This window comes from Bombus terrestris, chromosome 6 (genome assembly GCF_910591885.1).
Source record: "Bombus terrestris chromosome 6, iyBomTerr1.2, whole genome shotgun sequence".
Classification (NCBI taxonomy): Eukaryota; Metazoa; Arthropoda; class Insecta; order Hymenoptera; family Apidae; genus Bombus; species Bombus terrestris.
The window spans coordinates 14999090-15023908 of NC_063274.1; the positions used below are offsets into that span (position 1 = coordinate 14999090).

Genomic DNA, 24819 nt, shown 5'->3' on the forward strand with positions numbered 1-24819 from the left:
AGATAACTAATAACTTTTTAGAATAGAAAGTGCTTGTTGTAAGCAGAAACTATCTTCTTCGTATGTAAGCGTGGGGCCATGTAGTTTAATTAGTTTAATTAGTGTTGGTACGTACAATAGAATAAGAAACTCATCTCAGATGAAATAATCTGCTCGAGCTGTAATTTTGTATAAAGAAGTATAAGATATGCAAGAGCAAGTAGTGCAAAGGTAAAATTTATCCAAAATCAATACTACATCTGATGTATGGTATCAAGCTATCGAGATAAGCTTCATAAAAGAACATGTTTACTTAGAAGGTTTACGTATCTTCTCTTTTGGGAAGCAAACTACGCTAACTGAACCGAAGCACTCCATGGTTAGACAATCTGTTCCGCCATTATTCAAAACAAAACGCTCCGCACAACTTGTATAGAAACAATACGGAAATATTCACTGATACTTATTGTTCACAAACAACGCGATTATTGTATATGTTCTCTCTACAACTTATTGGAAAAAAATAAATGAGCGAATAAAAGAGAAACATTTGTAATGTGTAAAAAGAAGAATATGATTTCTGACCCCGAGCATGACTGATGCAGGAATAGATCGCTGTATGGACTCATGCATGAAATAATAAGTCGTGAACGTGTCACACTATTACAAAGCATTGTCAATAATAAAAAGTTGATAGAAAAATGTATGCATAGACGAATATTTTATCAGACCAGTATAATCAACCTTTCCCTGGAATCAAAACCATAAGACCCAAATTGTGGTTGTATAATCCAGTATTCTCTCTTTCTGTTCTTTCTACTACTCTCTTTTATGGTGCGTTAAACCTGGACACTTTAACATTTAACGCTGCTTTTTCACGACGGCATCCAGTTCCATCGATCATGTCGGCTGTTATCTCCCGCGATAAGACTACAATAGCACACACGTACAAGGTCTTCTTTCTCAAAAAAAACGCTCATTGCCTAAAACTTCTTTTTACAAAAATTACGCCATAACGTTGATAATACTGTAAACGTAACAGCTGAACCGTAATGACGCTGGGGCTAATCTAATTGCTCTGGGGTGAGCTCTCACAGATACATGCTTAACTACTTAGATTGGATAGCAATACTTATCGTTATACTTACACACTAACTAGCGCTAAATTCATTGTTGCATAAATTGTACCCTGTGTGCAGCGTTCCTTATTCGAATACAATTAACGGTTTACTGCTACGGATCTGCAATTTTTATAGTTTAGTCTCACTCTTGTTTTACTAATCAAAAAGACTATTGTAGTATTAAAAAATAAAAGAAAAAATCAACTTTGTGACAAGCGAAATCTAAATTCACGCGTATTAGGAAAGATTCTTTCGTGAAAAACCGCATGTTACTGTAACAAAATAACTACATATATCTATTTATCGTCTCTTCTTGACAGATTGTAAATACAAAAGTGGAGTTAATAAAGCAAAAATTAAGGAAGGAGAATTTTTTAGCAACAGCAGGATACTATTAAGCCAAAAGTGAACCGAAAACCGCAGTGCAGTAATACATACCAGCTCTCTATCGTTCTTTCCACCCTTTCTGGCTGTTTGCATTCGTACAGAAGGACGCATGACGAAATCTGTGCGCAGACAAACGATACAACCGCGATATCTGATCGTCGATGCGTTTTAACGCGTCATTATCGTACGGCCATTGATATACACATATATACTTTTTATATATCTTTCGATTGTTTTAACAGCGCTATCCGGTTGACCGGTCCATTCGTTACCATGGTCTACAGTATGATAACCGGTGACATGTTGACCTTTGGGATAATCTACATGGTGGTGCTGTTCGGATTTTGCCAGTCGTTCTACTTTTTGTACAAAGGCTTCCCGGGAGTGAAATCATCCCTCTACAGTTCCTATCATTCGACCTGGATGGCACTGTTTCAGATAACCCTCGGCGATTATAACGTAAGCCTCCCCCGTTCCCTATAAATCAGCGTTTTATTGTCGCGGTTATTTTGACTATCATCGTATGTATTCACGTGCACACATGTTTGCATGGATGCACGCCTGTTCTTTATCCCCGTTTTCTACTTTCATAACTTTGAAACGCCCCGCCCTTTCATAACTATGAACATACCGCATTTCGAACAAGGTTTTGAGTGAAATGCTCGTTGCGGACTAAGGCCATCACCCGCTTAACAACACAGCACGTAACAGAGCACTGTATTTACATGATTCTCGTGTATCGTTCATTTATGCCAGAACGAAGCAAAGAAGGTTTTATGAAATCAAATCAGGAAGTAGAAAGTTTGAAGAGGGGAATTATTAATTACTTAATCATTTGGCGGTGAACAAACTTCGTTCTTTTATAATTTAACTGACAGTTTTTAGATTTTGAGAGGACCTGATAAAACATCGTTTATGTACGTTGCTTATTCTACAAATCAGGATTGAGAGTGTTATATGCGATAACGAGATTGTGCTTGTTAAATATTAAATTTTATTTTAATCATTTTATTTTATTATCGCGGCATTGCGATATTCTTATAAATGATAAATTTATGAGGAAAATAGAAGTAGACGAAGTTTCGCTATTTTTTCATACGTAATACATATACGTTATATTATTATTATTAATACGTTATTATACGTTATTACTATTAATTTATTTGTTTAGTGTCGCAGCGGCTTATTAGCTACTAGTAACCACACACTATTACGTTACCAGTTACGTTGTAAGGACATATTTACTGAACTTACATCGACTACTACTTTCTACTAACTAAATAGATTCGCAATTAGTACGAGTAATAGCACAAGTATTTATGCAGAGTTGAAAGGAATTAAAATATACATTGTACGTTATATTGATGTAATATGATCGTCACGGTTCTTAAATTGAATTGCTATTTAATAATCACTTTAGCGACGAAAACGAAATACACGTTATTGTTTTGTCCCGTTTACATGTTCGATTTTATTGTATCTTCAATAATGATTCAATACCTTTCTTCTTATTTCATCGAACATTCTCTGACCTTTAGTAGATAACTTTTAAATATTTCCTTTACCGAAATGGTATTTCGGAAAAAATAAGTGGAAGTTAAAATAACCAATGATTCCAGAATCGAAAAAGTCTTACATTCTTTTCCGTCATCATACGAATTATAGTTCGATCGAGATCATGTTTATTTCTTTATAATATTTCCTCCAATACGCGTAAAGGAAACTGACGTTTGAAAAGAGTGAAAGGAAATTTTGAAACGTTCGCAACCTTTCTTTTTTAAGGTTGTGCGGATTGTTACGTGCTCTATGTACATATGTACATAACTTCAGTCGCGGCATTTTCGATAGGAGGAAAAAGTTAAATGTTGAGAAGGATCGGGCAATTTGGTAAATCGTGCCTGCATGTCAATGGAGAGCATAACTCCCAGCGGCGTTTCCAGCACAGCTTTTTTTGTACCGGTTACCGTGGAAGGTTTAAGAATTTAAATGTTGCTCGTAAATCAGTTTCAATCAGAGATACTTGCCATTCCTGTTTTTCTGGTTAAACGTTGGTCCGTTTCGGATTACAAGAAACTGTGACGTTGTTAGAGCGACAGAATCTTCTGTTCTTCTTATTTTTTCAAAGTAATTCGTTTGATTTGTTGCCTGAATCGTTCGTACGAGTTTAATAACGTCTAGTATAATTTATAGGAATACATTAAGTCGGTGTAAAAATATTATTGGTTGTTATAAACGTTCAATTTATTGATTGATTTTTGACAATGATTCGACGCTTGGTTATTAAAGGCTTATAATAAGCGAAAGGTTAACAGAACATAATAATCACTTAACTATTACGTTATCATTGTTTCGCGTTATTATTCTTTATAGTTATATTTATCTTAGTGTATTATTACCTCGTATTATTAATGTTGCTGTTTTTATATAAAATACTAATAAAATAAATGATTGGTTCTTGTTAATGATTTAATGCTTCATTATTAAGAAGTATAATAGGTGAAAGGCGATTAGGACATAATGGTTAGTTAATGATTACCTTATTGTTATATCGTGTTATTAATTTGTAATTATATTTATTTTAGTATATCATTGTTTCGTATTATTAGCAATGATGCTTCTATATAAAATAATAATAAAATACTAATAATTCACGAGAATCTAGTAAAAAATATCTTACAAAGTTTTACAAAGCTACAGTTAAGATTTACTTAAAATTTACCAATCACTAAAATCTAATTTTCTACGATATGAAAGAAAATTATATAGAACCATTGAAATTTCGTCGCTAATGAATATAAAAAAGGAAGTATCTTCAATTCGGATTGCAAAGTTTCACTACTTTTTATTTAAGATAACAAATAACTTAATTTCTTTTTTCGCGATCATCCTGTAAATGTATTCCAATCCATTAAACTGGATTGCTGCAACAAAATGAATTATCAAAGAATTCTTGTTTCCATGTTATTCGTTGAAGACAAAAAGAGAATGGGGAGATTTGGAAAAAAGATAAATAAAATGAAAGAATAATTCTTTGATACCAGCGGTACAACAATACTATGAAAGAACTATTCTTCCGGTTTCAGGAAAATTCAATTTCCAAGTAACAGGGGTTCTCAGTATGAACGGTATCGACTTGAATCGATGTACAATGGTTTACGAAAGTATTTGAACGCTTATCACCGAATTTTTCTACGAGTAAATTATTTGCATTATACGAAACTTGTTGAGATTTTGATAGCACTGCAACGAAACGCAACTATCTTGAAACCAGTGAAAGTACTGAAACCACTGGAACCGGTTTGAAAATGTATTTTACTTTTAGTGAGTGATTATTATACAGCATGAATAGTAACTTTAAAGATACAATATAGTGAGTAATTGATTGTTCAATTACTTTGATATGTGATGTTTGCGAAGTTACGCTTCCAATGAGTATCTTGTAACTGCCACATACATTTCCAAATCTGTTTCATATTTTACAAATATAATCGCGATAGTTGTGTCTTGTTACAGTGCCAATGAGATTTCAAAATGTTTTATATAACGTGCATGATATATTTATTAAAGAAAGGCCAACGATAGCGGACATATCAAGTTGATAATAGATTAGGTATTTTTTAATTCAAAGCCTCGCAAATGTTTGGAAAATGCAATAAAAAAGTTAATCGAGAGATCGTAGAGGTTCGCTAAAAATGATGATAAAGTACACAATGATTAACGATAAATGTAAGTATTATTATTACAGGCTTAAAGTTAACGTCAAAAAGCGACACGACCTATGTCACGGTCATAAAAAGTTTTCAGGAGCGCTCAAATACTTTCGTAAGTCACTGTACCATAAACAAGAATAGGAAAAAAAGTCGTCATTTCGCAGTTGAGAATATTCAACGCAGAAAACTCATTTTTAATGTAACATTCGCGCTACGTGCAATTCCCGGGCACGCGTAAAAGGGAAAAAAGAAGGGGCGAAGAGAAACACTCGCTCGTTCGGCAATCGATAGATCGCGAGTTGCAAGCCGGCACGCGCGTAGGGAAAAATTGGCTCGCCTCGTGGCGTGGTTTCCTGCGTTTCAATTAATCGAATTTCACCGATGAAATATCAAGACAATTCGCAACGCGCACTCACTGTATCCGTGGCTAATTGAATTACATTCAACGACCCGGCCCCCGGACCTGCTAGAAAATAACGCGCCACACCGTGTTTCCCCGAGATCTCGTATATCTTCCGCGTAATTAACGAATCGATTATGCTGTCGAGCGACGAAGGGGAGGGAATTTATTCCCTGTGAAACATTTGCTTAGAATCGTTGGTCTACGAGAAACGATCTATCGGCAGATTATCGAATTTGAAAAACTGATGCCTGGATAAAAATTGGTAAACTTTCCGAGTGAAAAAAAACTTTCCCGTGAAGATTCGAATTCAATGTACGTTTTGTAGAGGGAAGATTCCCTATATTGTATTTACGTATTTTAGGGCAATTTAATACGAATTTAAATCGGAATTTAATTTCTTACTTCAGCTTTTATGCAAGAAATTTGAAAACATTTAAAGCCCGTATTCACCGTCTACTCGTTTTATGTTGTTTATCGTAAAGCGTGTTATTATATCCGCATCAACATTTTCATAGCTTTAACGACTAGAGAGATATTGTCATACGAGCCTCAAACTGATCAATTCCACTTTTTAGAAATATACCAATTTCACATTATCCACATACAAAACTAGTATTCGATGTTTCAAACAAGAATCTCATTTTCGTAAACGTATTTGTCGCAAGAAGATTGCAGAAATAATTGTCAATTCGAAGGAAAATTTCCAGAGATAAAGTTTGTAATAGTCATTTTTCTATGCATTTTAATTTACCGACTTAGTCAGCATAGCTTCCGACCGACTCATACAGAGAAAGGTTATCGAATTTGCGCCACTTAAACACAACACTTGCGATGCAAACGAAATATAGTTAAACTTCGATCTTCGTTACAGCGTTTACTTTATAATCCGCGAATGAAATTTCTCTAATGGTAAGTGTAAATTTACTGCAAAACCGGCCTTTTTTTCACCTCATAGAACGCTACGGTACGCATTAATTTTGAATTTCAATTAGGAATTGTCTGCGCGAATAACGTTACATTTTTCGGTCTATTTCATCAGTTTCCCTATGTTGTATATTCTTTCTTTTTATTTTTTGCCTTAAAAAGACAAACGAATAAAAATTTGCACCACGCCAGCGCCAACACCGCATAAATAGCTTTATAAAGCGTAGAATGTTCGCTAAAAATTGTTGCTCGGTTTTACGGTTCGTCTAGCGATTCGTCGAAACACGTCGAATTAAACATGCGAAGCAGCAGAAGAATCGGCTGGATTCCCGCTGGTAAATCCATGGCAGTGCACGTTTGCTTGCGACACGATTATTTTTATCGATCCGCTGCCCGTGATTCCGGATCGTTCGAGCGTGTTGGAGACGATACTGATAACGAGGCGAAACGATTATCCGTTTCAGTATACGGACCTTGGTTACACGACCTACCCTAATTTATCGAAGATGGTGTTCGCCATATTTATGGTCCTGGTGCCCATACTGCTTTTGAATATGCTGATTGCGATGATGGGCAACACTTACGCGCATGTGATCGAGCAGAGCGAGAAGGAATGGGTGAAGCAAGTAAATATTTGTACAATGACATAATTAATTGATGATTTCATGGATTAACGTATCCTATTGTTTGCTATCCCTTGGGTTTTGTATATCATACGATTGCGTCGATCTGCAAGTCTACAGATAGAATTAAGTGTCATACACGTGTATTTGAATGCCGATGAAGTATGATTAAATTGTTGAGTTATGTAAATATTAAAAAAATGTGTATATATATGTGATAAAATTGATATATCGATGAAGTAGTCATATTATAATCGTAGTATGATACATGTGTAACAAAAAATTTGGTAAAGGTCTTATTTTGAATGACTATCACTTTTAATATATATTCTGCTTATTTTTTATTTAAGAATTAATTAAGAAATTGAGCTAAAATGTCAGAAAATTTTAGAAGCAGTCAATTATAGAGCGTTTAACTGGTTGCAGTGGGCGAAAATCGTGGTTTCTCTGGAGCGTGCAGTCGCGCAAAAAGATGCGCAGAATTATTTGCAAGAATACAGTATTAAACTGGGGCCTGGAGATGACCCGAACAACCCCGCCTCGGAACAGCGCGGAGTCCTGGTTATTAAAAGTAAATCGAAAACCAAGGCGAAGCAACGCAAAGGCGCGGTGGCTAATTGGAAGGTGACGTGTTTTCCTCTGTTGTTTCATTTTCTCTCTTCTTTTTTTCTTTTTTTTTTTTTAAATAGGTTTTAGCGTCGCATCAACTACACATATGTGATTATCAACGACGATAACGAGTACTGAAAATATTATGGATATTAGATTTTGTTACACATATAACATAGTGCTTTTTAAATAGAAAGAAACTCGCTGAGTTGATATCCATGTTCAAACCTATGTTCAAACCTATGTTTCTCCTCGTTTTATAGTTATCAGCTTTGTGCTTTAACAAGTATTTTTAATGGATTTTTGTACAGTAACGAATCGATTTAAAGGGTCCGGATACATTTCAAACTTTTCGAAATCTTTGTTTTAAGCGACTAGAATAACAAAAATAACCGAAGTAGCGTTATGAATTTTCATCAGCTGTATTTCTTGTAATTATCTTTTTTTTATCTCGATATTACAGTATTTCCAAGAAATTATAATAAACGTATTAATTTAATTTGCATTCTTTTTCTCTCTTCTCTTAAAAACTAATTCCTTTTACACCTTATTATTTTTAATTTAACTTCAATATTACAGGATTTTTTAATGAAATTAAAATAGAATGCAGTTGCAAAATGCAGTTTGCCTTATCTTCCACTTTTCTCGTAGAATTTCTACACTGAAATTTTTTAATCTCGTTACTCTTAATTTAACTCTTTATGTTTAATGCTTCTGCTTACAGCGCGTAGGCAAAGTGACGATAAACGAATTGAAGAAACGTGGCATAACAGGAGAGGCGTTGCGACGAGTCATGTGGGGTCGAGCATCTTTCTCCACTCCTGTCAGAACAAGGTAATATCAAGTTGCGTTCATTATAGGACAAAGGAAGTGATAAATGTAACATCGAAATCGTTAATTGATTCGTTAACGGGGGCCCACGTGGTGTCTGAAACCATGTAAATTGTCTCGGCTTAATGGAACGCGATACAATTGACCTTGCACCTGTGACAGTTAATATGCAAGGCATCAAGGTTACGAAATCCGATATTAACGTCGGTAAATGCGGTGCATTCGATATTGATAACATGAGGGGCATGACACGTGATTCGACAAACTATTATCTCCAAGGACACGATATTGGTCGACCATAATGCTTGACAGTGTCATCATTCTGAATACTCCTGTCATGCTATCACATGCTGAAGGCACTGGAATTTCTACCAATTTGTGTTATCGAATCTGGTATAATATCATACGAGATAATATTTGGCGTTCAAGGACTAAAAGACTAAATTTTGAGGATTCTAGGTGATCAGCTATACAAGGCGATCCACTTAACTTTATCACCTAGAATATTTTGCTTGTTTTTGATAATATCAAGGAATATTTCAGATACAAGTCGAATAGTTTCGAGGAGAGCACCATTTGGCATGATTAGTTTTTTCAGTGGATGAACGCGTAAATGATATATGAAGGTTAGCGTTGTTTCTTTAAGTGAAATCATATAATTTAATAAATTAATCGATCCATTGCGATATTCTTGATAAAAAAGTGTATTTTCGAGCTATCGCGGGGAGACGCGGTCACGAGAATACGCGTCAACGGGAATCGTAAATTCCCGTTACGATTGTAATAATCGACACCACGAATAGCTCGATCCCCTCATTTCGTTTAGGATAATAAAGGTGGTTGTTGTAGTATAACACTGTGATTCACAGGGTTATAAAAATATATATTTCCAACATTTTGTACAATCACACAAGTTAGTAACGCCGTTGATTAAGATACAGGTAACGAAGAAAAGGATTATTCGTAGATGAGAGAATTCGTGTATATGTTGACTTTGATTGACTAGCGAGACACTTTGAGAGCTCTCGGATCTGTAGGTATTGTGAGAGCTGTAGGAACTCTCGGACCTGTAGGTACTGTGAGAGCTGTAGGAGCTCTCGGACCTGTAGGCACTGTGAGAGGTATAGGGACTCTGAAGTTCGTTCTCATGTGATTACGGAGGGAAAGCTCGGTATGGGTGTGCTCTTTGAACGAAGAACGTGGATTCGTTGCTTACATTTTTAGTTAGGAAAGTGAGGGCAATGATCCGCGATGCCGATTGATTATGACCAATGTTGGGAAGGAAGATTGGAGGAAGAAGCCCCCTACCAACGTGGTTCATGGGCAACATTGTTCATGGGAAAAAATCCGGACTTTCCGTTAGGTAGATCTCCGCCTCTTGCGTTAGGCCACTACCCGCTTTCTCCGTAATTCTTAAGAGCGCGTAATAAACCCAAGGACCTTTCTAAAAACCAACCGAAAACACTTCTAGAATTAGAAAGTCTTCTCGGGCATTGCCGTCATAGGCTTGTGATATTTCCATGTTGTCGTCTTTTTTTTCTGCATATGTAGAGTCTGTAGCTCTATTTATAAAGTATGTTTCTCCTGTGTTAGTTATTTTTATTGGTGGAATCTGCATGATTCCATGTTTTGTTGATGGGCGTTTACTTTGCCGCTTTCTCTTCCCTCTTGCCGCACTTTCATTGGAGCACTGTTTCGCACGTCCGTTTAGGTCGCCTGCACAGGCGGAACTGGAAGCAGTGATATTGGCCTGTAAGATGCAGTTTGGTGTGGTTCTTTGCCTGGTTTAGGTAACATTTTGATCTGTGCTAATTTCCATGGTTTGGGGAAGTATTGAATTCTTAGAATTGCATTGAATATTATTGTCATTAGTCTTATCGCTTCTGGCGGAAGGTTTTTCAAGATTTTACCGTTGATTAGGTCGATTCCTGGTGCTTTGTTGTTTTTTGTTTTATCGATTATGTTTCTAATTTCTTGTGCTGTTGTTTTAGATATGATGTATTCCTTGTCAGTTGTGATAATAGTGGTTTGTGCATCCTCCTCCGTATGACTTTTGAGGTCGCTGTTGTTGATAATGTGTGGTGTGAAAGATGATTGGAGAATTCTTCAGCTTGTTCTTCGTCGCTTCTTGCCCATGTGTTATCTGCTTTTTTGATACAGCCACGTTAATAAGGAATATTTACAAGCAACCACCGTTACAGTTCAAACTAGCAGCAACTACTTCCAGTTGTCAGCAGTATTTGTGCCACCGCGATACAAAATAACATCAGAAATGTGGGAAGAATACTTCTAGCACTTAGGGCACAAGTACATCGTAGCGGGAGACTACAACTCAAAGCACACGCTATGGGGATCGAGAAACACTACACCTCGAGGCAGAATACTGGAAAAATACATTAGAAATAATAACCTCAACATATTATCCACCGGAACACCGAAATACTGGCCGACTGACCTGAACAAAAAACCAGATCTTCTGGACTTTGCAGTTACAAGGGGACTAAACACAAACGAACTGAAAATAACACCCAACCTCGTGCTTAGCTCGGATCATACACCCATAATAATTGAATACAGAAACAAACCAATACTTTATAGCAAACCAGAAACACTATGCAATAAAATCACCAAATGGCAAACTTTCAAAGAAATAATAGATAGCAAAATAAACTGCAACATCCCGTTGAAAACTCCTGAACACATAGAACAGGCAGTAGTAACATTACAGCAAGAAGCAGCAAGGACAACCACTACACCCGAATCAACCAGCAGACAAACAATAACAATTCCGCAAGAAATACTCGACAAAATTAGAGAAAAAAGAAAAGCGAAAGCAAAATGGCAAAAACACAAAACTCGAGAAAACAAAAAACACCTAAACAAACTTGCAAAGGAAATAAAAAACAAAAGAAAAGAGCACAACAATAACGAATTCGCAAAGTTCATAGGGACACTCTCTACACACAAGAACTTCAACTACTCCCTATGGAAAGCCACGAAAAAAATAAAGAAGCCAATAATACCCGTCCAAGCAATCAGAAAAGCAGATAACACATGGGCAAGAAGCAACGAAGAACAAGCTGAAGAATTCTTCAACCACCTCTGCAACACATTCACACCACACATTATCAACAACAGCACAAGAAATTAGAAACATAATCGATAAAACAAAAAACAACAAAGCACCAGAAATCGACCTAATCAATGGCAAAATCTTGAAAAACCTTTCGCCAAAAGCGATAAGACTAATAACAATAATGTTCAATGCAATTCTAAGAATTCAATACTTCCCCAAACCATGGAAATTAGCACAGATCAAAATGTTACCTAAACCAGGCAAAGATCCACACCAAACTGCATCTTACAGACCAATATCACTGCTTCCAGTATTTTCCAAAATAGTGGAAAAAATAATATATTACAAATAGACATAAATAAAACAATAATAGAGATAAAAAAAACTAATACCGGAACACCAATTTGGTTTCAGAAACAAACACTCCACGATAGAGCAATTGCACAGGCTTATAAACGAAATAATAATAACACTAGAAAACAAGGAATACTGCACAGCCCTCTTTATGGACATAGAGAAAGCATTTGACAAAATTAACTATGAAAGCCTACTACAAACAATTAGGAAACAATTCCCGGAGCCAAATACACCAATTAATAAAATCCTACCTAAGCACCAGAACCTTCGTAACAAAAATCAAGGACACACATTCTGAAGTTAAAGACATCAAGGCAGGGGTACCACAAGGAAGCGTCCTAGGCCCAATACTATACACATTATACACGGCGAACATACCAACAACTACCAATAGTACAGTACTGACATTCGCGGACGACACAATTATACTAGTCAGGCATACGAACCCAGAAACGGCAGTCAAATTACTACAAGAACATATCACAAAAATAGAAAAGTGGCTACAAGAAAAACAAATAAAAGCAAACCCCAATAAATGCAACCATATTACATTCACGCTACGAAGAAAGATACCACCAAACATCCTTCTGAACGGCACGCATATAACACAAACAAAGCATGTCAAATACCTAGGACTCCACTTAGATACACAACTCACATGGAAACTACATACCAAATCAATAATAGAAAAAATACAGAAAACAAGGAGACAAATACATTGGCTAACAAGCCGAAAATCCAAATTAACCATAGAAAATAAATTAAAAATATATAAAACGATCATAAAACCAATCTGGACGTACGGAATACCACTATGGGGGACAGCAGCAATGAGTCATATAAACAAAATAGAGATAATACAAGCTAAAATCCTTAGAACAATAGTAAATGCACCATGATACGTTAGAAATGATGACATACGGCGGGACCTGGGAATCCCAACGGTCAAGGAAGAAATTAGCAGATACTCAGAAAAATACAAATCAAGAATAGCAACACACTCAAACCGGCTAGCTGCGGAAACGTTCAAAACCATAAACATGGACAGAAGGCTAAAAAGGAAGCACCCAGCAGACCTCACAAAGGATATAACCTCGCAAACGCGAGGATGGTACCCCGCTGGGGATAGCCACCAACATGTTAATATTACTGTTAAAAAATTCTACCAAATGTCCAAATTGGACAAATTGTGAATTTCAATAAATAAATATAAAAAAAACTTGGCTGTGTAGATAATGTTTGATATCGTTTCTGACTATCACTGGTGTTCCTCCGTGCGCTTTTCCTGAGGGGTGTTTGGTATCATTTATGGTGTAGTATGGTATTTTCATGTAGCTTTTTGTAGTGAAGTGTGTTTCTGAGACAAGTAGTATGTCTATATGTAACAAAAAGTGTTAACGTATTTCTATAACCTGTAGTCGGAAAACTATTAGTTTAGTAGATATTTTAGCTTTAATTTGTCAAACTTAAGGTATGAAAGGCAAAGATAACGAAAACACTGGAATACCATTTCGCGTTTTTCCCTTTGCCTCTCATACGTCAAATTTGACAAATTATAGTTAAAATATCTACTAAACTAAAAGTATATACGAATAGATAGTAAACAGATTAATACTCTTTTGTAGAGACATAAGGATGACATAAGGAAGTAATACATGCTAATGTATTAAAATATATATGATTCCGATTTAGGAAACATCGATGATATTCCTGTACGTGTTCACATATGAAAAATGCTAATTATGTGAAATTACGTTGCTCTCTAAACCATTCGAGTTGTACCTGGAACATATTTTAATATTATTAAAAACAACATTTCAAGTAATAGAGTTAATTGAACAACCTTATACACGTGACTTGTTTTGAAAGCATTGAGTAGACTACGGATATTTATTATGCAGCTTCATAATTCTACAAAGATAATTAAAAAGGAATGGAACCTAGATAGAAAATTGTTTGTTCTATTACTTTGGATATTTCATACATATTTCCTTATTACTCGTACTCTGCATTTTTGCACCTTTAAGGGAAGGCTAAGGTTAATTCGTACAAAAATAAGGCATGTTTTTGTGAATTATTTGTGACGACACAGTTAAAATCTCTTTATTAAAACCAATAATACATTAAAGTATGACATTCGAAGAATATTGTATAAAATTTTCACGGAGAAATATTAAAAAATACGGCAATGGCAGCAATTATTCGGACGTGTCTCGGAAAAAAGTAGAATTGCTCATAACTTGGTGCTGGATCATCTGAAATCAAAAAATCAAAGTTCATTCGTTAGGTAACAATTTTCCCCAGGTAACGCTGGGAGGGGTTTTCGAAATTTCAATTTTTCACTTTTATGGAATACTTTGAAGGGAAAATTAGCCGCAAATTTTCGCAAAACTTTAACTGTGCCGTCACAAATGATTCACAAAAACATGCCTTATTTTTGTACGAATTAACCTTAGCCTCCCCTTAAATTTAACATAAATTCATTCTGGAAAATTTTAGAAATGTTTAAATTCGCACAGAATTTCGTGATCTAATCATAATGGTACGGTATTGTATATGTTGATTGGCTAATAAATATTAATATGCTCATATTGCATAAGTATGGGATATTTTTTCAATGGTTCTATAGTTCGGGTATTACCGATAAAAATTTACGCGAGTTTAATAGCATTCGATATCAGACAACTGATATTAAGAACGTCTGCATCGGACTCCAATTTTAATGGCACCTCATTGCGATTGATTTTCATAAATGTCAAAGAGTAGAAATTAGCTTGAGAGTAGCAGAGCTTTCCACCAAATTTTACTTATCAAGATATTTTATTTAGGTCGGCATTTGTACTCGATGCTCGAACTTTTAAAACGACGAGACTCGTAAATGATCAGACGGAACGACTTCAGATGATTTTAATGTTCGAAAGGCTTTAAACGTTAAGGCTTGAACGCTCGAAACTTCACGCATATATTTTACACAGTAAATATTACGAGTTGTAACATTAAAATAAGGTGGATATTAAAATTCTTTTTTTACAATAAATATTAACGTATTTCGTAAAATATTTACATATACAGAATTCATGCATATTTTATTCAATTCCAATTTTTCATCGCTATTTCTAACTTAAATATTTGGCGAAATTTGAAACGCAGTTCATGAATTTCCAAAATATCGTATTCGGTCTCGTTCGAATTTCACTTTTATACAGTGAATCGCATTGATACTCGGCTATCATAGTGTTCGAGAGATTGTTGAACATGTTTGTTTACGATAGAGTTAACGAACCGATTGTCTTATACCGCGTTAAAAAACATTCATTAGTTTATTTACTAAATCCATATGAACTTTCTGCGTAGCAGACGACAAACTAAATAATGTAATCAAATTTTTTAGGTATGAAGAATGTTCAGACACATATAACATCTTGTTTTTTATGTGCTTTTATCGCTGATGCAAATGAGATGCGAAGAAAAAAGAAAAGCAAGGAAAAACGAGTCTCGAAATAGGCAAATTATTAAAGTAGACTGTAAATTATATTTAAATCATTAGGTTGTCCGAATAGTGTCCCTCTTTCGTAAACGTGTTTTTTACGACAGTGCATCTTCATACAAACGTGAAACCAAGTCTGTGAAATGTCGCGGTGTTTATCTCAACAGAACAAAATGGATCGTACAATAATAAATGATCGTACAAAAATAATATGAGGTGTAAGTGTTGTCCGTGGTAATTGTAGCTGCTGGTTGTAGATATAGCTGCTGGGGTACTGCTGTTTTTCTTCTAATTTAAAAATCGTGGAAGAAAATTCGAATTCCGGAATTTGAAGCCGGGTCCCGAACGTTCGTAATCTAAGGCGCTAACCACTGCGCTGCCGTTGTCCGGTTCTGGTTAGTGTCGAGCAGTGGTATTTTGCTGTCGAGTGCCGTCACAAATATAAAACAAAAAACGTTGTGCGTCTATTATTTCCTCATAAAACGAAAGAAACTTTTCGGACAACCTAATAAATTATAAAGTCCCCAGTAAAAGATGTTATTTGGATAATACCGAAGGAGAGATAATCAATTTCTGCGCAGTCCAAACACTGCCGAGCCTCAAGTTTCAGCGGTTACGGCCGGTTTTGGAGACGCATTGACCGCAGCGCTGGATGTGGTGGCGTTCGCCCACGATCTCGACTTGTCTACTGCTACGGAAGGAATTCCGACCAACAACGACGCGAAGCAATCGAAATCGAAGACCGCCTGCAAGGATCAAGTAAAATCGGCGACGAATAATAAGGAGAAAGTGTCGACGAACGTTCAGCAACAACGGAAACTAACCACTGAAAATTTGGATAATCTGGCGAGCAGTCGTAATGATATTGACAAAATATCCAGCGAATTTGTGGCCGTTCGCGAGATGAATTCGAAGAACGCGAGTCGTAAGTAAAGTTATTGCATTAATTAAAAAGGAATTTTATGAAAAACTATGAAAAACAGTGGATTGCAACAACGAATATATTTTAAATAATGTTTAATACTGTACGCTAGGTATTTCATGTTCTTAATATTTTAATATAAAGTGATAACATAGAATAATAATAATGATGTGCGAATATTTTGATATTTCTATTTTAATTTTTATATTTTTAATATTTTAAGATAGAATAGTAATAAGAAGAATAATATATGAATTTTTACACAATTGGTAATCACACCGGATTACTGATTACGCTCATCCCTAAACCCGGAAAACCAATACACGAAACTAGCTCCTATCGCCCAATTAGTCTTCTATTAGGTCATCCCATAAGTTCGTGCCGACTTTTGTGTATACATTTCATGTGTCCATTTATAAACATACGGCGATAAGGGACCAATGCACTTGAAAAATGGGAAGAAGTTGTACAACGAGAGGAGGATTACATTTTTTTCATGAAACTGAAAGGTATGTAAACAATCTTAACATATCTAACCGCTCGAAAAACGGAACGAACTTATAGGATGATCTAATACCTACTTTGTGAAAACTATTCGAAAAGTTGCTAACGAATCGACTCCTTCCACTTCTAGAGGATCTGAAAACCCTGCCAGATCATCAATTCGGCTTTCGGAAGCAGCATTCCACAATAGAGCAAATCCACCGAATAACACACAATATCAGCCAAACCCTCGAAAAGAAAAAATACTGCTCAGCGGTATTCCTTGATATCCAACAGACATTCGACAAAGTATGGCACGAAGGGCTTCTTTACGAACTTAAAAAAGTCCTACCACACACTTACTACTCCATCCTAAAGTCCTACCTAACCAATAGGCAATTCATGATTAAATACGCAGACGCCATTACCACAACTTTCCCAATAGAAGCGGGCATACCCCAAGGCAGTGTCGTCGGACCACTTCTATTCTCCATCTACACTGTCGATTTACCAATATCAACAGATATAACCATAGCAACATTTGCCGACGACACAGCACTATTAGCGTCCCACACCAACCCGATAATAGCCTCATCCACTCTCCAGCGAGGTCTCGACTCAATGGAAAAGTGATTCCATAAATGGGGCTTCAAAATTAATGAAAAAAAATCCACACATGTAACCTTCACGTTGCGAAAACAAACCTGCCCACAGGTCTCCATTAACAATATAACAGTTCCCAACAAGGACACAGTCAGATACCTTGGTATGACTCTGGACAGGAGATTAACCTGGAAACAACATATCGTAGACAAATCTAAACAACTCAGGGACAAACTCAAAAAATTTTATTGGCTCATTAGCCATCGCTCCAACCTAAGCACGCAGAATAAGATTACGCTCTATAAGATCGTAGTAAAACCTGTCTGGACCTACGGAATCCAACTATGGGGAACAGCAAGTAATTCCAACATTGAAATACTCCAATGCTTCCAATCGAAAACGCTAAGATCCCTATTAAATGCACCCTAGTATGTTACCAACGAAACAATCCACCGTGACCTCAAGATACCTACAGTCAAAGATGAAATACACAAGTCTAGAAGCAGATATAACACAAGAGTCAACAACCACCATAACCCATTAGTCACCCAACTACTGAACACGACGGACCAGATCCGCAGACTAAAAAGAAAGTACCCTTTAGATTAAATCCTTAGATCCTACTAGAACCAACAATATAAAACTATTATAAACCATGTCATTGTATCACGCCAAATGAAGTTACTGAAAATTCTCAACGAGAATTGACTGTAAATATTCTAACAAATAAAAAAAAAATTCAATATCGTTAATCCTATAGCATCCACGGGCGAGATGTTTTGTGAACCGATTTTTACAGACATCGCGCAAGATATTTCGTTTATAAATGAAAAAGGTTTTTTTTTTAAAAAAGGTATAGAGATATTAAAAGTTGCAAATGTTTCGATAAAAAAAAGGACATTATTCACAATGGACACAATAGAGCGATTCCTATCTCGGCAATTTGTTGAACCAATCCTAATCTGTAATTCAATGAAAATTAAAATATTTTCTTTTCTTTTGAAAATGTGCGATAATAAAATTGTTTATTTTGATTTTTCTTTCAAACGATGCATTCCGTCAATTATAAACAATTTCGTTTCTTTATAGTTTAAAAAGGAATGCAAGACGAATTATTCTTCTTTCTTTGACTGTCTTTACGTGTTCTCCAATTTGTTTATTAAAATCTGATATATCCTCTACATATAATCCAAATTTTGTGAGTTATTTCGAAGCGCTATAGTAATGGTAATCGAATCAAGCTTATGAATGTGTATGAATTTTTACTGCTGCATATAGGTCTTTATTTGTCGGATAAAATTCGATAACAAAACCAAGTTCCAACTTCGATGTTATCCGTTAGAAAGTAATATCGAGGCGTGAAATAATTGGTAATTATTAAGTACAAATTATTTGATATTGAATTAAATTTCGAATTTCAGAACGTACATATATAACTGAACAGATCAAAGTAGAAATATAAATGTTACAGCTTTTCGCGTTATTAGGAAATCTCACGAGTTTGTTAAGCAGAAGTCGATTAAATCTTGCGGATTCTTCGCTAGATGCTCTCATTTTGTCTGCATAATTATCCATGTATTTTAAAACCGAACACTTGTCATTCAACTTAAATTCAAAAGCTTGCAGATCTTAATCACGATAATTTGGTTATTAAAGCGTAAATGAAACGAGAGACTTTATTGATTAACCTAAAAGTAGTGCAACAAGCATTGGATAATTTATGGCCTTTCATCCGTTAAGCATATGATTATCATAAATTAGCAAAGTTGTAACCTAATTTCCTTCGTTAATCAAATATTGTAATCCTTCAGTATTCTTCAGCAATTACTACAATATTATACCTTCTTCCTTTAATTATTACTTCTGTTTCGAGGTTTCCATTAACAAAGAATATTATCAATTCATTAATTATCACCTTCGGTTCCTCCAAGTTTTTATACAACTCTACGTACATTTTTATTGCTTTTTACTCGATATAATCAAACTGTGCCAACTTTACAAGATTAAACTAGATTGTAACCATTATATGTTATGTAATATGTGTAATGTGTAGTGTAACAAATTTAATATACGTGTGTATTTTATGCCATTTCCCCCAAAAAGATAGAAGCAATACGAAAAAATAATATTTCTATTTATTTAAAGAATTATTTTTACATATAACAACGTAGCTACTTTGATATTTATAACAATACAGACTTTTCTGTTCAAGTTTACTTTAATCCACAATTCTCTCAAATTGCAGATCTCGTTACTCGTATTATTTTCTTACGAGTTTGCTAATTAGATAAATATCAACGAAACCATAAATGTAGACTTGATCAACGTTTCGAACAGAAATATTTCAAATATTTTTCAGCGGCCTCCTATGTTTCCGCCTTTCTTGTTTCCGGCGTCCTTGATCTCGTTTCCGCTCATGAGCAACAAAACAAAATGCCGCTGTTTCAGGCATCGCTGCACAACAAGCATTTCCCATTTTTGGCCTGAAAATAATTCACATTCGTTAGGATTTAACGCAGCTTGGCCAACTTTCATTATGCAGCTTGCTGTGCGCAGAACGTTAATAAAACTTGAAAATGAGCTTGCGCATTAAAATAATGAAAACTGGTCTATTTGCGGCAAACAAAAGTCTGCACGGACGGAGAAATGGCAATTTTTAACAACTTCAATTTTTAAACAAGTAAATTTAAAAATAAAGATAACGATACAGGCAACAAATTTCTTTTTTCAAGAGAAAGATTCCTTTTCCTCTTTTCTCTTTTTCAACAGGAAGATCAGCAACAATTGATATGTTGCCTTCATTCGTATATGTATACGGTTTCTTTTTGTCGGATATAGGTCGCAAAATGTAAAAAATTAAGTTTATTAAAAAGTTTCTTTTCGTGGATTTGAAATTTGTATCTTCGTTGTTATTTCTGCTCATACGCATTTTGGTGAACGATGTTTATACATCGTTTAGAATTGTTTGGATTTGAATGAAATAATTTTCTATATTTCTGAGAAACTGCAATTTCTTTGAACTAAACAGTGCTGGATCGAAACATTTTGTTCAAAACAATTAACAAATTACGGTCTTCAGAAATGTTTCTACATTATGGAAACCCGTTTGCATTTGTTTAAAATTAATTTTGTAGTTACTTGATAAAGTAGCTAATTAGTATCGATACTTCTTTTAATCGTTTTTTAAACTGTCTGGAATCAGGTTCTTATTTTACGTTTGTTCGTTTAATACATTAACTCGATAAAGTTTCAAGGAAGATAATAGCCTAGTAACAATAAACAAATATCGATAATCATGCGATATAACGTATAATACGTATAAGAAAGTAACAATTTTATGCATATTTTCAATGCATTTAACTTTACTTCAGCAAAAATGGAGCTATGTCCAAAAGAAATAAAAATTGCTACAGTATAAAATCGAGTTCAGCAAAAATGGAGTTGTTGAAAATGGAGTTGAACAAAAATGAGTTCTTTTTATAATAATCGCAAACGAGCAGTGTCTAACGAAGAATATATCAATGTTATTAATATTATTTATAGATATAATAGACTTCGCAAAACGATGAATATTAAAAAAAAAAACACCAAATATATATATTTATCCTAGATTCGAGCATGGCCGAGGATTTTCAGGATCCGCTTTTGGAGCTTGTGATTGCTTCCGAAAATACGGACGATCCTGAAACGCTGTTGAAAATAGCGGAGCGGGCCGCGGCGAATTTCGAAGTGGAGAGCAGTTCGAAAATAAATCTGCAAATTTTGGAGCAATTCACGATGACTAAGCTACCTATGGAGGAGAAAGTTGCCGCTACAAAGAAGCAGTACTTTGTTGAATCGAGTGACAACGATTTTGGTGGTAATAACGAACTACTTTCCGCAAAATATTTCTTTAATATTCTAAGAATTAATCAATGGCATGGTCGCACACTAATTGCCTATTACTAAACGCGCCACCGATTGCATTAAGCGTAATTGTTACTAGGTGAATTTGAATGAATCATCTCTGTACATTTGCGTCTTACCTAATTTAATCTGCAAGCACCTCATCAAATCGAATTTTATTTTTGCTTTATTCTGAACAACAAAACGAATAATACCAGAGAATTATTACAAACCATCAAAATTTTAAATTTATGTTTAATATTTAACATGGATTTATACGCGTATAATTAAAGTATTAAAAAGCAAAACGATCTCTCAACGATAATTTTACAATGAAAATATCAAAGAATAAAACCAGCAATGGCTGTGTAGCCGTAAGTTTTGCCGGAGAGCGTTAAGCGTCACGCGAATTTCATGAAAATTGATTGTCTTATCGCAGGCGACAACCTACTCGGAACCGAGGCCCGTCTACGTAGAATAAGATCAGCGAACAACAGATTTATCACGACACGGAGACGGTCGCGGCACACCGACGACGACCTGTCATCCACGTCGTCCACATCCGCCGATAGAAATCCTCAATATCAGCCATTGCTCAACGGCCCTGAGAACTTGGTGAGCCGTCAAATCGAAAGTCGGGAGAGCTCTATCGAAGCAATTAAGCCGCAAGTAAAGCAGAACGGATCATGCGATTCAGTGAAGATCAAGGTTCAGAAGCGTCGACCGAAAACGGCGAAAAATAGGTAGCTAATTCATAATGAAACTCTTTTAAATCTCTCTTTCTCTTTTAAATAATTGATAGAATTAAACTTTAATTGCGGAATTCAGGATTAACGTACTTTAAGCTATGCAACGTAGAAAGGTGAAAATATTTTTGAATAATTTACATCCCCAAATCAAAGACTGTATTTCTGTAGAGTATAAAAAAGTTAAATAGATAAGAAGAGGGACGAAAGGGGATATTTTTCTAGGGACGACATATCAGTAAAATTAAAGTACTGTTATTTGGTTTTAATTAGTATTGTTAAGATTATCCGATTATAATTATTATTTCCCTATATTTACCTGTCCTATCTTCTATTTGTTAGAAAAAGTCTACTTTAGCCTTTAACTACGGACCACTTAACTGTTAGAAGAGTCTGTATTTTCGTTTCATTACCACAATCTAGCGAGGGAGCTTAAAAAATTCAACATTTGAGTACTTTTAACCGTAAAAAATCTATATCAATGAATATATATATATAGTTATAGATCAAAATATCGATACTAGAGTAATATTATATTATCGCAGCTAAAGGTTAATCTAATTATTGACGTAATTGATAAAAACCTGAGAGTCGTATCAAAAAACTATTAAGAGCTTCAATTTCGCAGAGCTTGCCCTACTTCCTCAATTAAGGTGGTTCATTACGGAAAATCTATACTTATCAAAAAGCAATATTAACGTTTGATATTTCAACGCCGTCATCATTTTCCTCGATCGTCAATCCCATTACCTGTATCCAATTTGAATCTCCCGTAACGCGAGCGTCATCGGGCATCTAACAAAGCCATACACACGTAACAAAACAATTATCACTTAAAGAACAGTTAAATGGAAATCCGTGGTACGGCCGAACTGACTTCTTTGGACTTTAATGAAATTTGATCGAGCCGCCGCGTGAACGCCCGCCAGAGAAACGAAAGTATAGAAAATACACAATTTCCTGGCCCGGCCTCGAAAAGTAATTACAACATAATGGCCGAGTTACAACGTTTCGTGGCATTCGTGTTAAGTCACGGCTCGGATGTATGTACAGCCACGCATACGTATGCCGGACAAAGGTATATAGAATCAGGCTGAAAATACTAGAAGCACTGGGCAACACTATCAACAATCGATCGTGTGTCGACATACTGGGACACGAGGAACACGCAATATTGGAACATAGATTTTCTATTTAGATTTGTGGAATGTTTCCTTCCACCATTTTCCGTACGAAGTTGGAAAACAGACAGGTTCGCTTTTGCGTATAAAACACATACTCGTGGATAAAATTAAGGATGGGTTTTCGATTGTTTTGCATCGGTGAAATTATACATGGTTCGTTGTAATTGCGTAGATCGTAGATGATATAACTGAGAAAGGAATAATACCGCAGTATCGCTCAAAGGTATGTAGATGCTTACTTACTTTTAACGCAATTGAATAATTTCGTTATAGAATTACACAAAAAAAGATCCAGATTAATTTTATTCTTTATTATTAGATTGCAGATTTTTATGCACTTTTATACTTTTACGAATAGAACTAAAGAAATGATATTTAAATAGGAATTTGTTTCATCTCTCGAGTATTATAACAAATACTTTATTTTGTGTATTTTATATATTTTTGCGTGTTATATACACCATCAAATTTCCCATAAATACATAGAAATCCGCATTCTAGTGATAAAGAATAAAATCGGTTTGGATCCTTTTCCGCGTAATTTTGTAATGAAATTATTTGATTCTATCAAAAGTAAAGAAGCGTTTACATACTTTTAAGCGATATTGTACTATTATTCCCTTTACTTATTATTATAGCTGTATCTCGTAGCATGTTACGACACGATAAAATTTGTTTCTACATAATCTGCGAAAGATCGACATCTGCAAATTTGTCCTTTCCTTTCGAGAAAACATGTATTTCGTTGTTACTCCTCGTCGAAACACGAAATTATTCTTTTATCATAAAGAATCGGTCTTCTGTTAATTTTATTGAGAGTTTAAACGAACATTCCTTTAAGGTGTACAATTTTTCATTGTTCAATTTCCAAGTAATCGTGTTTCAGAACAAAGAGAGCACAGCGAACGAGTCACTCGAAACTATAGACTCAAAGCTGTGATTAATCGTCACAATGAAATCATTGTGTGTTACTCAGATTGCACAGTGCTCGTTGTTACCTCGTGAATAGAATAATACAAGACGTTTTGTTCCAACGTTAGAATAAATCTTACGCATCTGCAGCAGAAGTTTGCCACGCGAGGTACCTATTCATCGAAACATTCTTCTTTGCGGATTATCTGCGAGGTAACCGCTGGAATTTTATGGGCGTGGCAGGATAGAAAATAAATTTCAACGATTATTATTTTTAACCTATCGTATTTTTCTTTATGGACTGAATGAATTAGACACGAAAGACAGTAATCATTTTGTTTTTGGAAATTTAAAAGTTAACCATACTAGTGTAATACGAAAGTGTCGTTGAACTGAAGAAAATTTATGGGAAGTAGAGAATCCATCGATTCAGCTTGTGAGCGCTTTAAATATATCATTGCAGTTTGGATATAATTAAATATAATTGTTGCTATAATTAATATCAATTTGGAAGAATTTTCTTTGTCTTATATCTATCCCTTGACGAGTGAACATTATTGAGGATAATGAAATCTTG

At 35.1% G+C, this 24819-nt stretch overlaps 1 protein-coding gene across 2 annotated transcripts in view; it reads left to right on the plus strand.

The window, feature by feature from the left end:
• The window catches only part of LOC100648205, a 61913-nt gene that overhangs the window by 32182 nt on the left and 4912 nt on the right, over positions 1-24819 (plus strand). The window contains exons 6-12 of one of the 2 annotated variants that reach the window (XM_048406297.1): positions 1730-1946; positions 6989-7150; positions 7574-7771; positions 8481-8590; positions 16089-16432; positions 21126-21374; positions 21840-22143. In XM_048406297.1, the coding sequence (XP_048262254.1) occupies positions 1730-1946; positions 6989-7150; positions 7574-7771; positions 8481-8590; positions 16089-16432; positions 21126-21374; positions 21840-22143 (1584 nt within the window). The remainder of the gene's footprint in view (positions 1-1729; positions 1947-6988; positions 7151-7573; positions 7772-8480; positions 8591-16088; positions 16433-21125; positions 21375-21839; positions 22144-24819) is intronic. The other variant, XM_048406298.1, reaches the window with a different exon arrangement.